Source organism: Penicillium lagena (genome assembly GCF_028827675.1).
Source record: "Penicillium lagena strain IBT 129212 chromosome Unknown utg000001l_segment0_segment0, whole genome shotgun sequence".
NCBI classification, from domain to species: Eukaryota; Fungi; Ascomycota; class Eurotiomycetes; order Eurotiales; family Aspergillaceae; genus Penicillium; species Penicillium lagena.
This window is the reverse complement of record NW_026623222.1, coordinates 4,161,613-4,176,694: the sequence shown is the minus strand read 5'-3', so window position 1 is coordinate 4,176,694 and position 15,082 is coordinate 4,161,613. Positions and strand designations below refer to the sequence as shown.

Sequence of the window (15,082 nt, the reverse complement as noted above, 5' to 3'; positions counted from 1 at the left end):
TTAATGAAGACGAATACGTCCATCCTTGCGAATGACTGGAAAGTTATGAAATTCCCATTCTTATTGCTCTCTGGAGTGTTTCTTACTTAGGCTATTTAGGTATTGGTATTGCCCGGTATCCTGGTCTATTTATTTATGTTGCACTAATGCTATTCTCGCGCTTTTACTGAGTCGGAGTGGGTTATATATAAGCCGTTGGAATGCTGTACAACACTATGCTGGAACTCCCTAGGGCTACATGAGATAACAAGTTATTTCTATTCAAAACGAAACCCACCTGACATGGAGTCATTCACATGCGATGGTCCTAGGAGCTCCAGCTTGCTACATAGACCGAGTTCCGCAAATGCCGCAAATTCCGCAGAACCCGCCCGCGTTAATGAGAGTTTAACCACCGTGTCATACTAGATTGAACGACATTCCATAACATAAAATAAACACACCATCTCAGATCAAGTCACGCCCGAAACCTGACATTGGATACATCTCGCAGACATCGAAGATGGCCAAAACGCTTCTGTCGCGATATCCTTGGGTATCCAGCCCGTTTATTGTCGGTGCCCCGATGCGCGTCATGTCTGGCCCTGTACTTGCCACGGCCGTCTCCAGGGCTGGAGGTCTTGGATTTATAGGACCCGGTGCGAAGACACAGGATACTGCAGCGGACCTTGCAGAAGCATCAACTCTATTTCAGAAAGCGCCCCTTTCCACCACCTTGTCCTCTGCACATCCTCTTCTTCCCGTCGGCGTTGGTTTCCAGCTCTGGAATGATGACCTCCACATTGCTTCTACCGCCATCAAGAAGTTCAAGCCATGTGCAGCTTGGTTGTACGCCCCACGCCAGAATGATGAGTTTGATGCCTGGTCGCGCAGAATCCGTGACGCATCACCAGAGACCCAGATATGGATTCAAATCGGCACTTTAGAGGAAGCCAAAGCCCTTCTCAAGGCCACCGAACGTCCCGATGTGGTGGTCGTGCAAGGAGCAGAGTCGGGCGGCCACGGCCGGGCGAAGGACGGAATGGGTCTGATGGCGCTCTTTCCAGAGGTCGCAGATGCCTTGTCGTCCACCTCCATTCCGGTCATCGCGGCTGGAGGAATTGCAGATGGTCGTGGAGTCGCTGCTGCGTTATGTCTAGGCGCTTCCGGTGTGGCGATGGGGACGAGATTTCTGGCAGCTCGCGAAACGCGTATTAGTCGGGGATATCAGGATGAAGTTGTGCGTGCATCCGACGGGGCAGTCTCAACAACGCGGACTTTACTTTATAACCACCTTCGCGGGACATTTGGGTGGCCCGAGCCATACAGTCCGCGGACCATCATCAACAAGTCCTTTTTGGAGCAACAGGAAGGAAAATCATTCGAGGAACTGAAAAGACTGCATGATGAGGCCACCAAGGCTGGTGATCTTGGCTGGGGTCCACAGGGAAGACTTGCAACCTATGCCGGCGCTGGAGTGGGACTGATCCATGAGGTTAAAGAGGCCGGAGATATTGTTCGTGATGTCCAACAGGATGCTCAGAGAAGGATTCGATCGGCAAGCACCGCTATCTAAACACCTTGAGCCTAGACAAAGAACTATTCAGTCTCAATGGGCCATAGCAAACACTCAGATAGGGGTGACGTAGTAGTTCCTGTCAGGCATATACATCGAATCGCGCAGCATATGCCACGAAGGAGTCCCTCGCCAGCATACAGGGCCAGACAACGATGATATGAGGAAGCACAACGTCTCAGCAGCGGTTTGATCGCCAGGCACAGATCGATAATGAATCCATCACTCAGGATGAAGGGTCGATGACGGTCCTGTATAGGGGAAACCTGAGGACAGTGCGCTTGCAGAACAGCAGAGCCGCACACAGACAGTTAACTTCTAACTCAGGGTGACGATTTCATTGAACGCCAAGGGAAAAAAGAACCCCAAAACTCCATCCTCAAGTTTGAAGGGGTGAAAATTCGTCGGAAGGAGAGCAGACAAATGATTATTAGGACTCATGCATCTATTTGTGAATAAACGAATGATAAAACAATCTAATTGACAGATGTCTCTCTATACGCAGATGCCTCTTTTCTGTACCAAAAACACAAATCTCTTAAAAACAAACAAGATTTAATCCTCATCCTCGGACGCATCGTCCACGCCGCGTAGCCAAGCACCGCGAGCATCAACGGCAGCCTTTCGCACATCCCGTTTCGGATCATCCAACACACGACGCAGAGAGCGCAGCACCTCACTCTTCACCTGCAGAAGCGGCGAAACAGAGGCGGTGCTAGGCTGCTGTGAGGCAAGAAGGAAGAGGCATTTCAGGGCCTCGACGCGGAGACGTGGGCTGTTGACGAACCCTGCTGTGCCGGTTTCAGGGCGCGTAGTGGTTTTCAGAAGCCTCGTAACGAGACTCTTCACGTGTCCGCACTCGTCTATCACGCCTACGCCATTGTCGCGGATGATGACAGCGAGGGTGTCCAAAGTGGCTGCTCGGACGGCGGTGGAGTCTGCAGATTGGAGATCGAGGGTCTGGAGGAGCAGTGGGAGGAGAGTAGGAAGCTCGGGCATGACCAGGGAAGCTGGGATGGTGGAAAGAATACCAGCGAGAGCGGTTAGATGAGCCGATTTGATGTGGGCTGCTTCAGATGCCGTGTCGGTATTGGTGCCGGCGACGTTTACTTCACGGATACGGGATGAGATTAGAGGCACCACGGTTGCGAAGACGCGCTGTTTGGCTAGTAGGCGGATGGATGCGCCGTTGGTCGCCGAGATTACTTCGTCGTCGCCGAGGATAATAGCGAAGCTGCGGGCTGCAATCGTGCTAGTTTGTTGATCAGGCGAGGAGAGGAGAGAGAGAAGTGAGGTCAGGATGTGGGTCGTAGATGGTGCAAGACGAAGGACGAGGGCTTTAGACAGCCAGAAGATCGTGCGAATGGTTGAGGGGCTTAGAGCTTGCTGTGTGGGAAGCAGAGCGTCGAAGAGCGTCTCTGCAATGTTAAGATCTTGCTTCGACAGGAACTTATTGGTAAGTAGGGCCAGGTGTCGGAGGAAGGCGAGGTGGGTGGCCGACTCTGTAGTGTCGGAAATAGAGCGGCGCACCACATCTGACAAGAGGGCTTTCATGTCTGGCGAAGTATGTGGAATGCGCTTGCTGCAGTCTGCGGACAAGCCAGCTAGAAGGAAAGTCGAGATGATGATTGTACGTTCCTGATCTGCGGTAGTCGTTTCAGTGAGTGGAAGAGGAGTAAACTCTTCTGACGAGGAGAAGAGGCTGTACACATTATCGGCGACTTGCTCCTGTTTCTGGACTGAAATCGATCGCACAAGGAGATTGCACAGTCGTCCTAACATATCCAGGACACCGGCATCATTGAGAATTCGATTCTTGGCATTCCCACTCGCTGCTGCTGCGGCATTACGGCAGAGGCCAACAACGACCTTGTCGTAGTAGAGGTCAAGACTTGGATCTTGGTCCATCTTTCTTTGCTGCATGACATAGAGTAGCGTCACCAGGATAGCCCGTGGATATGCCACAGAACCAGGCTGCTCCTTCTGGAGTAGAATTGTCAGCTTGCTGAACAATCGACGGAAGAGTGTCTCAAAGATGTCTCTTTCCACGCTGATCTGGGCCAGAGTTTCAAGAGTCGGCAGGTATGCAGAATCGGATCCTTCGTCTTGGTCCGGAAGAGTTGCCACGAAGGCAGGGAACGTAATGTCCATTATGAGCCGGGGCTTGTGCTTTGAGATCTCGGCAAGAGCCGCAATTGCTTCCCTTTTCAAATCATCGCGGCCGACAGACTCTTCTTTCAGGAGAATCTCATCTAGATACTGTACGAACAGTCCGATCTCATTATCCTGGAAGAAATCGCGCAATGTCGATAGACGCAGGAACCCTTTCAGTGCCGTGACTCGGAAAGAGATTTCTTCCTTTGCCGATCCCATCAATGCCTGGCCCAAAACATCTGAAAATTGATCTTTGAACTCCAGCAGTGGGTTTTCCAGGGCAATTTCCCCCTGCGATCTGCCCATTCGCCAAACACCTTGGTGGCAGACTCAAACAAGACAGATAGTGTTTCAAGAAGAGCTCTTTGTTTTGCAATACCATCAGCCTCTTGATAAATCGTAAAGATCGGAGCAACGACAGCCTGAACGACGAGAGAAAATGCAAAGGCAGACGCAGCCGACACTGAACCCAAAATCTGTTGGGCAGGTTTCGCCTGTTTATGCTGGGGTTCTTGCAATTGCTCATTGCATTCCTTCGTAATAGGTCGAAGATACTGCGCCAGAGGCAGGTCCTGGGAAACCTCTGTGACCCCCCGGAAAGTCGCTGCGCAATACCCTTCAAGGCCTCCAGTGAATACTCCGACAAGAACTCTTCTTGAGCATTAAGGATTTCAAACTTGAGCACCTCCCAAATAGTGATTGAATACCGTGACACCGTGTCAGGATCGTATGAATGGATACAGGCGATCAATGTGTTGAGAGCATCTTTCTGGCGGGGTATTAGTCACTGAGTTGTATCTATGTGGTTTGAGAAAGATGTACCTTGACATTGGGCGAAGTGGAATCAAGCTTATCCAACAACGCCGGAATGGCATGTGGTGCGAAGTATCGGGTCGAGGAAATGCAGTCCTGGAGACGGCCCTTCAAATCCTGCGCGGTGATACCGTAGGGATCGTTTGGAGGAGGTCGGAATGTAATCGGGAAGTAATTATACACCGCGTCAAAGAGGAGCTTTCAAAGTTAGTTTCCAGTCAGTTTGGAGGATAGAAGCCGTCCTACCTCAACATGGTTCGAGATATCCCACTCCACCATGACCACTTTGAGGATGGAGAACACGATCATCAAGTTGCGGGGGTCTTTCTCTCCAGTCATGAGATCCACGACTCCCACAAGCGAAGTATCACCCATTTCTTGCAGTGCTATTCATTGTTAGTCGATTTAACCCAAACGGGAAGAAATTGCACATGACACACCTGCCCGATGCCTGGACATGATCTCGTTCATCAATTGATAGACCTGGAACCGCTGCGACTGGGACCGAGACTGCAAGTCCTGGAAATTAGAGAACATTCTATCATTTTATTAGCAATAGGCCCTTCAATTCTGCATGTTCTGCAGCCACAAAGAAACAAGCCGGGACAACGTACGCCTGTGCTACCTCCACAGCCAACTCCTTATTGAACCGATCCAGACCCTGCAGGGTGTCCAGCCCAGCCACGGCTCCTCCATCCTCAATGCGATCACAAAAGAAGGTGGTCAGGACCTGGATTTGTTGCCTCGTAAGGTACTTCGGTGAGAGGACTCTGATGACCGCAGCGAGATAGGACACCGCTTTGCCACGCAGGATTGGGTCTTCGTCATTAACGTATTCAACCAGGGACTGAACCACCTCGATCAACGTTGTCTTCTTGCTTTCGACATCTGCATAATTCCTCGGTTAGACGGCGGGCTAGGAGAGAGTGCGGGGTGTGAATTGCGTGGTACCTTGAGCGACGGACTCAGCAATGCGCTTGGCCTCGTCCTTGTCGTGGTCGACCACCAGCATAAACGTCTGCAGAGAAGACATGGTGCCAGGTCGACCAGAGAGGTAGGTAGTGAAGGGACCAAATGAGTGTGTCGAGGACTAATCCCGCAATCACTGGTCTCTGCTCCGTCCATTTTCTGTGGCCCTTATCGATAAGAGCCAGTCACGGGACTTCTCACGTGCCCCTCTTCCCCGTTGCGTCATGGCTGTCACTTTATCATCTCCTGCAACAATCCGGGAAGAAGCATGGTCTCCGCCATGATGAGACCCAGTTTAATCTTCATTATTACCCTCATAGCCTCTGTCTCTGCCCTGTGGGATTTTGCATCGGCTGCAGCTATCCGTCAACACGCCCAGGAACTCTACGACCAACCCATCATGGAGAAACTCATCCCTGGCATCGGAAAGCCACAGAAAGAGCCAAACAGCCAAACTTACGAACCCATCGTGGCTGACGTCCTCCCAAAGACTCGAGGTATTAACATCTTCGCGCGCCTGACCCGAGACTTCGAGCCTATCTCCTCGCGCCTGAACGACGCATCCAAGAATATCACAGTGCTCGCCCCCCGCAATAGCGCCATCCAGGCACTGCCACGCAAGCCGTGGGAGAACCCGGAAGAATATGCAGCATTTGGCGAGGCGAATGCGTATCAAGGCCAGGATGGCCAGGATCGGGCCAAGCGGAATCTGCAGCGGTTCGTAGAGGCTCATCTCATTCCTGCTAGTCCGTGGAAGGAGGATGAGGAGGTGGAGACTCTGGGAGGGGAGAAGTTGAAGTGGACGAAGCAAGGGGATAAGATTGTGGTATGTATAGTGTACTCTCAAAGACCGGGATGATGCTAACTGGTTTCCATCTAGATTCAACCTGGGAATATTGAAGTCGATACCGTTGCAGAACAAGTGGTCAACGGGGAAGTCTGGGTTCTGAATGGAGTGATCAATTATCCGTCCGAGCGTGGATGGAGTCATGAGTTATGAGATATACTGGTTAATATAACGAGGTAACGAGAATGGACTCTTGGGGTTTACAAAACTGTAGCAATTTTCTATGGTAGACACATTACATCTTCACCGGACAATGCACCGGCAATACCGGACATATGTCCACACCAACATGTCCCTGATTAATTCACCTCCGAGGCGAAGTTGCGCAGCACGCGCTCTTCCACCCCCTCCAGGATACAGAAATGTTCCGTCACCTCGAGGTTCTCCGCTTCGTTCTGGTACAGCTTGTCCGGGTCCTGGCCGGGCTGCAGAGGATTCACCATGGCCGCCGGATTGGCCATGCCCATCTGCTGGGACATGTGGTTGGCAGCTATTGCGGAGGTCAGCGAGGCTCGCGGAGAGGATTAACTGGGTCATACCATTGTCACTGCCCAGAATGAATCCAAACACCGACTGCAGACCGAATAAATTGAGGAAGTACCAGGACAGACTCGACACCCATCTGACATCAAGGTCCCGAGTCATGACACCAGACTGCAGCATCGACTTGAAACGGATGGTAAGCGGGAAGGGCAATTTCACTGCGGGTCATGGTCAGCTCTTGCCCCAGAGACAGCGCATCCAGAAGCAACTCACGGATCACAAATCCAGAAAAGAAAGCATTGATCCAGCTCATGATCAGGGTTTGCGGGATCATCATCATCATATTCCCCTTCATCATGCCCATCATGGCCTCCATGCCCGCGGGATCCGTCATGGGGTTGGCGGGTGGCCCACCCCGGTTATTGGGGTCCTTCAGGAACGCACCGTTACGGAAGCCCGAGATAATGTAGTTCTTGCGCAACTCGAAAGATTCCCGATCGAGCACGGCGGGGCCGTGGTTACGCAGGTTCACACCACGGAGGAGCGCGAGTCGTTCGCGCGACTCGGCTAGCGTCGAGGCGGATTTCGGGGGCGAGTTCATCAAGACGGTGGCATAGTGGCGGAGGATTCCTGTCAGGATCTGTTTGGGGTAAGTGTTCTGAGGGTAATTAAAATGGACAATTGGTGTAGAACGTACCATGACAATGGAGATGGGGAACAGAATCCAGTAGCTGTTCATCCGGCTAGTTAGTTGGTTTCCATTGGAAGTCTCAAACACCAATCACTCACAAGAGAGCTGGATCCCGAAGGATGGTCTGCTCGACACCTTGAACAGCCATGATGGGCGAGAGCAGACCCAGGGTTGGCGTGGAAGTGAGAGGGTGCGGTGTGGTTGCGGCAGAGAGGGAACGAGGCAGAGTTCGGGGTTTGGTTTGGGGTTGCTGCCGGGCGGTGATGGACATCGGGCCAGCTTACCATTATTTACTTCCTGGCTACAACTTAACTACACCTCACCAACACATACTCAATCTTCAGTCATGGCGACTTCCAAGGTCCCTGTTTATTCAACCAATGGTCTGTATCTGGTCTCTTTACATCCGAAATATGTCCCGCAACCGAACTAACAACAGCTCCCAGACCTGAAGTCCACCAGCGATGACGCCCTCCTTCCCTACCTGAGCACCCTCCCAGCGCCCTACGCCTTCGCAGCGGACTACACCAAGTCAAATATCCGCTTCGCGCTCGGTTACAGCGCCGTTGCAATCGCCGCATTTACCTTCTATGCGGACCGCAAACTAGGCTGGGAGGCGACCACGTCGCCGTGGATCATTACCGCAGTGGGCACGTACTTCGTGCTGAACAGCCTGCTTACGTTCTGGATCTGGCGCGTCGAGGCGGGAGAGGTCTTCGCTGGCAAGAGGAAGACAGGGGAGACGGTACGCGTGTACCTTATCTGCAAGGAACAAAGATAAAAAGGCTGACTGACTATTTACCCTCATGTACAGATCTCGATCAGCTCATCTGCCAAGAAGTTTTCTTCCCAGTACAAGCTGCATATTCTCTACAAATCCGCTTCGGGGCAGGTCATCCAGGAAAAGCGCTGCGAGGCGCCGTTCACCACTTGGTTCTCGGCGGATGGCGTGTTTCACCCGGGACCCTTCCGTCGCTGGTTGGCTGGCGAGATCGATGTGCTGAGACTGGCGGCCAAGGAGAATGAGAAGAAGACCGGGGGTGTGTCGGGGCTGGTTGGGAAGCAGGATGACGCTGAGAGCAGCAAACCCTCTAAGAAGAAGCGGTAGTCCCCTCGGGGAGCTGGTGATTTTCTTGGTCTTTTGGTTGTTGGTCTTGTTTAAAATAGCATGGGTGCTGAGGATGGGGTTGCATATCGAAATGCTGCAGCGCATTTGCACGCAATTGCAAGCTTGATTTAGGTGTCCAGTACTACTGATATTCACGACTGGCATCAGAAACAAACCAAAAAAAATCGTTCAAGTATAGTCAAGGCTAATAACAGATAGAGTCTATAAAGTTTTTAACACGACGATTGTTCCACATCGTCTCATTCTCGTGGCTTTATCAGCTACGAGCCGGCCTCCAAGGTGCCCGGGCGCTCTGTGGCCGCGGCAGGCTTGACGTCGTCTAGTCGCCGGTTCTGGATAAGGCGCTATAGAAATCAAATTTAGCAGTGGTTCAAACCCAGACACCGACAGATACTTACCAAAAGGTTCCGCAGCAGCACAACAATCGTCACCTTTCCAATGGACGGAACAAAGATGGAGGCCTTTTCCTTGACCTCGGGGCCAAAATTCTGTACGGAAAAAACAATTAGAGAAAGATAACAGCATTAGAAAGCAACACTTACCTTCTCACTGGAGAAGTTGACACATACAGCGCCCTCACGGAGAAGGCTAGTATCAAACTTGAACTTCTCACCGGGCACACCGGAGATAACGACATCGCACAGCGGGGCAACATCCTTCAGCGTAGCACCATCGAGATGAACAATCTCATGCCGACCCTTCTGCAATCCTTCACCACGGGTAAACTTCTGCACACCGGTGATATCAACACTGTAGACGCAGGCGCCATCGTTCGCCAAAAGCGCAGCAAGCGGCCGTCCCACCACCTCAGACCGGTTGACGACGCAGATAGTGTGCCCGAATAGCCGGTTTCCATAGGGCAGAATGGTGTTGTAGATGTTCAGGTACTCCAAAATCTTGATGTTGGCCAGCGGGGTGCAGGGCAGGATGCACTTTTGACGCTTGGTCTCCGGGTCCAGGAATCGGATGTTCTGGTACATGTTGAAGATGTAGCGGTGGCTCAGACCCTCGACGTCCTTTGAGACGTCCACGATCTGCTGCAGGTACTGGTCCTGTCGGTTGTTGAAGATCGGGTAGTAGACGATGATGCCATCGACGTCGGTGTCGGCGTTGGCGGCGATGAGGGCGTCTTCGATATCGTCACAAGGAACTTCACGGAGGGTATATTTGAAGCCACTTTATATAATGTTAGCCAATGAATCACAGACAATGCTTCCATGCGCGCAACACTCAGACAGGTATGAATCATATACAGCCAGTTCTCCCCGTATCGGCCATCGTAGGCAATGGTTGGATGACAAAAGACTCACTTCTCTTCACACGTCTTCTGCGTCCACTGCGCATACATCAGCGCCGCAGGATCGTTATTCGCCAGGAAGCCGACTAGGTGCGGCGGCTTCTCGAGGGTCTTGACGCCCTCCGACACTTCGGCGAGCAGGCCATTGGCGACGTGCTTGGCCAGCATCACCTTGCAGGGGGGTGGGGCATGATCGGTCGGGGCAGACATGGCTACTAGAGAAAGCGCAGTATGTAATTGCTGAAAGAAAAGAAGACCGCGGGGTTTAGATCGGATCGATTTTCGGCGGGAAAAGATTGTTCGCTTATCGATAAGAACGCCGCTTTCGGCGTGCCGAGTACACACCTGAGATCTATAGTTAGAGCGGAACAGCCGGTTCAAGGTATTTGCAATTTTTGTTTAGTTGGTTATAGTCAGAAATTGAGTTGGGCCAATGGTATTGTTCAATGACGTTCTTATCTCTCTCTTTGACTACTGGCGATCCGCGTACGAGGTTCGACATATCGCTCATCCTTGCCTAATTGGGTGTTGTAAATGTGGTTCATTTTGAATTTATACAGTCATCTCCTCTCAAACGTCCAGTCTATTTGCCGGACTTTGATCTAAATAAGCATCCACACTCTCCATTGCACCGACCAAGTCGACATGGAAGAAAGGCCGATCCTCGCGCTCGAGTACCGCCAACTGGGGACTTTCAACGGACACACTTTTCTCACAGGACTTGACACAGCAACTAGACTTGTCATGTGCGAAAATCCCCTTTTCCACGTCTTCGAGGCTATCACTGGAACACTCAGACTCATTGACAGCAATTCCTTCCATGACCGTTGTCTCGGTCAAAGAACGTGGATACCCAAACCCAGCCGCGGCGAGAGCACGCTTGGTCCACCGGTTTTTGATACTGGCAAAATGCCACTGAACTGCCGACGGTGCAGCACGATGATCGAGCTGGTCTCTTACATCCATCAGATTCTGGATGCAGGTCACATCGACATCGTTAACACATGAAAAGTCCAAGACCACCGCACGGAGAAGCGGGAGGCGGGAGTTGCTGGATTCCTGGTCTTTATCGCTGAATCCGGGGTCATTCCATGGCCGATCACCCTTTGTCGCATAAATCTGAGAGTCGGTGCAACGAGTGCTTTTCAAGATTGTCTGCACCAGGTGCTCCGTGTAATGGTTTGTATTGGAGTAGTTCAGGCCCTCTGGAAATTGATAGATGAACACTCCCGGCCGCGGCTGCTCGAGACTTAGATCGGGGAAGCCATCGGCTGGTAAAAACAAAGGTCTTTGTGCATCCTTGGGTCCAATCCAAGTTCTCGCAAGGAATTGACCATGTGCTTTGGCATGACGAAATAGAAAAATGAGGAGAGACAAGACGACGGTGGCATAAATGCTGCTGGGGATTGAGTCCATAATGGCGACAAGTAATCCAATGGCGAAGACAATGGCATCCGATGGCGCAATGAGCCAGAACTGATAGAGTGTATTTGGGGATGTGATCAAGTCTCCTACTGCATGGATAATGACACCGGCTAGCGAAGCCTTGGGTGTGAAGCAGAGCACCTCGGTCAGGGCATAGAGCGCGATCAGAACAACGATGGCAGTTATGACACCCGTAAAAGGAGTCCGCGCGCCGGATTTGGATTGAATTGCTGAGCGGGAGAAAGAGCCAGTTGCTGTGTAACCGCCGAGAAAGGGACCTAGAAGGTTCGTGATACCAATGGCAATCAGCTCCTGGGAAGGGTCGATTGTGTAGTTGTTGATGCGGCCAAAGGATTTGGAGATGGCAATATGCTCAATGAGAAGCACGATCACGCAAGCAGGAAGCTGGGGGGCAAAGATCTTGATGGCGTCGCTGCTAAGCTTTGGGACCCCTGCGCCCTGAAAGCCTCGAGGGACAGTTCCGATGATGGCAAAGAGCGGATTATTTCGATGATGTAGGTTGACTGCGGCGCTAATTGCTGTGAAGATAAATATGACCGTAGCTGCACGCAAAGACGATATGAAGAAAAAGCTTTTGGCATGCTGTGGATGTTTGCGTGCTCCGTAGCTGCAGCCAATGCGAATTAGATAAAGCATCCCGAGAGCAGAGACGCCCATGGCGGCATCATATCTACTTGACGTGGGCAGATTCTTCAAGCTGTCGATGATAATACGATAAGCTGGTCCCCGAGTGCTGAATTCGGCAGTTTCACCCAGCAATTGTTTGATCAGTCCCGAACAGACTGTTATCGCCGACCCCGTCGAGAAGGCTGCGATAGACGGAAGAGGGATGAAGTCGACAATGAAGCCTAGGCGGGCGAATCCCATGAATGTCACAATCCCTCCACATGTCACAGCAATCGACATTGCAATTTGTACGTCGGAAATATCAGGACGGATGCTCTGAACATCGGTGATGATAGTACCGACAAGAATCGACGTGACAGCAACCGGCTGATCCATTTAGCACACGTAACCCTCGCAAGGAATGCCAATCGCAAACTTACCCCGATACTAATATCCTTGGACGTTGCAAAGAGCCAGTATATGAGCACGCCCACGAAGGATGTATATAGCCCGACCTGAACAGGCAAGTTGGCCAGCCTAGCATATCCCATGCCCTGGGGGATAACGACTGCACCGACGGTGATTCCTGCCATTGTTCTTACGTTAGCAGATTTTCGAAGTTCTTTTAAACTCTACATACCGGCAACCAAATCGCCGAGAAACCATTTCATGTTGTAGTGCAAAATCCATCCCATGAAAGGAAATAGACGTACAAAGTACGACCGCACTTGAGACCCTGAAGGAATCGCTTCATTCAACCAACCAGACACTGTTGGATCTGCCTCATGGTGTGTAGCAATTTCAGAGACCTTCCCATTCAGAGGGTTGTTTAGCGGCTCTTGTAGACCAAGGGCTCTCTTGACTTTGCCTCCCACGCCGGTGGACACCATGATGAGGAGTATTAAAAGAATTGCAGGCCGCAGAATGGGGCTACTTCCCTCCTATAAATAAGTTCAATGGATAAAGGCATAATGAGTCAAGCTCTATGTAGCAAGTGGCGTTGGCCTAGGTCCTACTGTGGCGACTGCAATTGTAGTGGTACTGTGCCATAGAAGAACTAGCTGAATTCCAGCCCAATCATACATCAACCACGTTGGAATGTCCTAGATCGAATTCCACGCTAGTGACAGTGCAAATCAGGTTTTTGTCCATGCGACCGAGGACTCTGTCGAGCTACCTATCTTTTCCTGTCATATGATCATAGGAAAGAATGGCCTGGTCTAGCCTAGTCCAGTCAGACAAGGACAGAAACTTATTTCTGCAGCTTTTACTGGAATAGCCATGTCGATAATCCTTTTGCTGAGAGCAGATAGCATGATAAAGTAGCCCTGTAGCATCTGGCTACCATTTAACACAAGTTTATCTCACACAGCAACAGCTTTTCTAGATTTCCTATGATATGATACAAGGCCTGCTCAGAGGGTCCAGAACCCAGATCGAATAAAAAGGCCTATGGGTAGACCGCCCTTGAATAGCTAGCCCTACATTCAAATGGACAACGTCCAATCGGCCGAGACCGAGCCTTGCATTGATTGCTCTGGAATGGACCCTCATTCCAACGAAGCTTGGCCTATCTATTTCAGGGCCTTTATATTCCCATTGGTCAGGTATGTAACAAAAACTGGGCTCCTTGCATATCAGGGATTGAATACTAGTTCCGAATGGCAGGAATGGCAGTCTAGGCTCAGCAGGTATCACATGGGATGTTGAAATACTAAATCGTTTTGGCTTTGTGATTAAGTGAAGGTATTATATCCACCATTATTATACAGTGATACCGCGACCAGCTTTTGATCAAATACAATCAAGAGAACTCTTAATAAACGATTTATCGACCAGGAACTCGTTGATATCTTTTAACTTTGACCGCGGAAAGAATATAGTCAACGGCTGCCGGACTTTTGAACCCGAACATTCTCAGCACGCGCAACTTTCTCCCACGAGTTCATATCCGGGTAGCTTTGGGTTGGAATCCATGGTTTGAATATGGGCTGCTGCTGTTGGGATAAGAGTGAAGAGGAGAAAGATAACAAGCAGCTAATCAATATCAGGGATGAAAGGAACTAACCTGGTTGGGGAGAGGAGGAGGAGCAGAGAGGGGGTTTCGGTGGGCGACTGGGTGCCTCCCACGTCCTCTTTTTGGAGTCATAGTGACAGCTGGACCCTGAAGAAACGTTGTTCCGGAGTTCGTCCAGAGTCAAGATGTACTCAATGTCGAGATCCTCAGCAGATGATGAAGAGTGAAGAAAAAGGGGGAGGTGTCGATCAGCGACTTCGTGGTGCTGCCCCCGAAGGGCATCCCACCGTGGGAGGACTTGGGTTGCCGAAGACTCATCCCCAATGGGTAATATTCAGGCCTATGAGGAGTGCCGCGCTGGTGACTCGAGCCTTCCCGGCGCGAGTGCAACTGGTGTTGGATCTTTCCACGGCGGTCGTCGCCGCATAGTATGAATTTATCCTCGACGACGGCGAAGTACGGGAGCCCATACGTCCAGAGGATAGGGCTTGATTCAATTGGGACCCAGAGGGCTCGAATACTACTACACGAGTCAGATCAATGCACAATGCCGCTCAATAACATCCATCTTATCAGTGGCGATCTTGACCTTTTCCCAGTAATAATGAATCTGCTTTGCATCAGGTAGGTGCGTGGTCTCATGACGATATCTCCGGTAAAGCTGGCAGATAAACCCTCCAAAAGCGTCGCTTAGGAAGCGCTCTCTCGCGGCGATCAGTCGGCGCCATATAAAACAGTGTGAGGAAATCGCTCCTGTCTGTAAGGCGGAGGCTCTTATACCGGCAGTTCGCGACTCGCTTGTTGGCGACGGAAGTCGTACCGAAGTCATCCATCATCATGCCCAAGGGCCACAGAGCTGCATGTACGTGCACAAGAAGAAAAGTACAAAACCCTCTTCGATCGGGCAGCGCTTCGGTCAGGCCGTGCCACAGACACTTCCTGGACGATAGTGGCGTTGGGTCCTTGTAGTCAATCTGCATGCATTGAAGCAGGCTGGCCAATCCCACACCTTCGCAAGTCAGAAATCACCTGGTACGTAAACGATCAGTATGAATATCCGCAGTACATACCAAAA

The 15,082-nt window shown here is 51.2% G+C and overlaps 9 protein-coding genes across 9 annotated transcripts; 3 read left to right on the top strand and 6 right to left on the bottom strand.

Annotated features, from left to right (window-relative positions):
• Positions 1-502: 502 nt before the first annotated feature.
• Positions 503-1,555, top strand: N7510_001834 (nitronate monooxygenase; the record flags this gene model as incomplete). The annotated part of the gene is made up of 1 exon (XM_056973761.1): positions 503-1,555. The coding sequence occupies one exon, from the start codon at positions 503-505 to the stop codon at positions 1,553-1,555; it is 1,053 nt and encodes a 350-aa protein (XP_056838878.1).
• A 555-nt stretch (positions 1,556-2,110) lies between these two features.
• On the bottom strand, positions 2,111-5,555 carry N7510_001833 (MET18/MMS19 family protein; the record flags this gene model as incomplete). Its single annotated transcript, XM_056973760.1, is given in 7 exon segments — positions 2,111-4,007; positions 4,027-4,478; positions 4,532-4,720; positions 4,769-4,908; positions 4,963-5,041; positions 5,148-5,410; positions 5,474-5,555. 7 exon segments carry the CDS (start codon positions 5,553-5,555, stop codon positions 2,111-2,113), a joined length of 3,102 nt encoding a protein of 1,033 aa, XP_056838877.1.
• Positions 5,556-5,759: 204 nt separating this feature from the next.
• On the top strand, positions 5,760-6,491 carry N7510_001832 (uncharacterized protein; the record flags this gene model as incomplete). The annotated part of the gene is made up of 2 exons (XM_056973759.1): positions 5,760-6,317; positions 6,372-6,491. The coding sequence occupies 2 exons, from the start codon at positions 5,760-5,762 to the stop codon at positions 6,489-6,491; spliced, it is 678 nt and encodes a 225-aa protein (XP_056838876.1).
• Positions 6,492-6,637: 146 nt separating this feature from the next.
• N7510_001831 (ER membrane complex subunit EMC3) lies at positions 6,638-7,660 on the bottom strand (the record flags this gene model as incomplete). Its single annotated transcript, XM_056973758.1, has 5 exons — positions 6,638-6,828; positions 6,878-7,039; positions 7,095-7,461; positions 7,519-7,552; positions 7,611-7,660. The coding sequence occupies 5 exons, from the start codon at positions 7,658-7,660 to the stop codon at positions 6,638-6,640; spliced, it is 804 nt and encodes a 267-aa protein (XP_056838875.1).
• Positions 7,661-7,858: 198 nt separating this feature from the next.
• Positions 7,859-8,620, top strand: N7510_001830 (signal peptidase complex subunit 2; the record flags this gene model as incomplete). The annotated part of the gene is made up of 3 exons (XM_056973757.1): positions 7,859-7,895; positions 7,959-8,257; positions 8,327-8,620. 3 exons carry the CDS (start codon positions 7,859-7,861, stop codon positions 8,618-8,620), a joined length of 630 nt encoding a protein of 209 aa, XP_056838874.1.
• A 545-nt stretch (positions 8,621-9,165) lies between these two features.
• On the bottom strand, positions 9,166-10,483 carry N7510_001829 (methylenetetrahydrofolate dehydrogenase (NAD(+)); the record flags this gene model as incomplete). Its single annotated transcript, XM_056973756.1, has 3 exons — positions 9,166-9,817; positions 9,964-10,153; positions 10,429-10,483. The coding sequence occupies 3 exons, from the start codon at positions 10,481-10,483 to the stop codon at positions 9,166-9,168; spliced, it is 897 nt and encodes a 298-aa protein (XP_056838873.1).
• A 25-nt stretch (positions 10,484-10,508) lies between these two features.
• On the bottom strand, positions 10,509-12,386 carry N7510_001828 (uncharacterized protein; the record flags this gene model as incomplete). Its single annotated transcript, XM_056973755.1, has 1 exon — positions 10,509-12,386. One exon carries the CDS (start codon positions 12,384-12,386, stop codon positions 10,509-10,511), a length of 1,878 nt encoding a protein of 625 aa, XP_056838872.1.
• Positions 12,387-12,622: 236 nt separating this feature from the next.
• Positions 12,623-12,880, bottom strand: N7510_001827 (sulfate anion transporter; the record flags this gene model as incomplete). Its single annotated transcript, XM_056973754.1, has 1 exon — positions 12,623-12,880. One exon carries the CDS (start codon positions 12,878-12,880, stop codon positions 12,623-12,625), a length of 258 nt encoding a protein of 85 aa, XP_056838871.1.
• A 1,307-nt stretch (positions 12,881-14,187) lies between these two features.
• Positions 14,188-14,987, bottom strand: N7510_001826 (uncharacterized protein; the record flags this gene model as incomplete). The annotated part of the gene is made up of 2 exons (XM_056973753.1): positions 14,188-14,527; positions 14,653-14,987. The coding sequence occupies 2 exons, from the start codon at positions 14,985-14,987 to the stop codon at positions 14,188-14,190; spliced, it is 675 nt and encodes a 224-aa protein (XP_056838870.1).
• Positions 14,988-15,082: the final 95 nt, after the last annotated feature.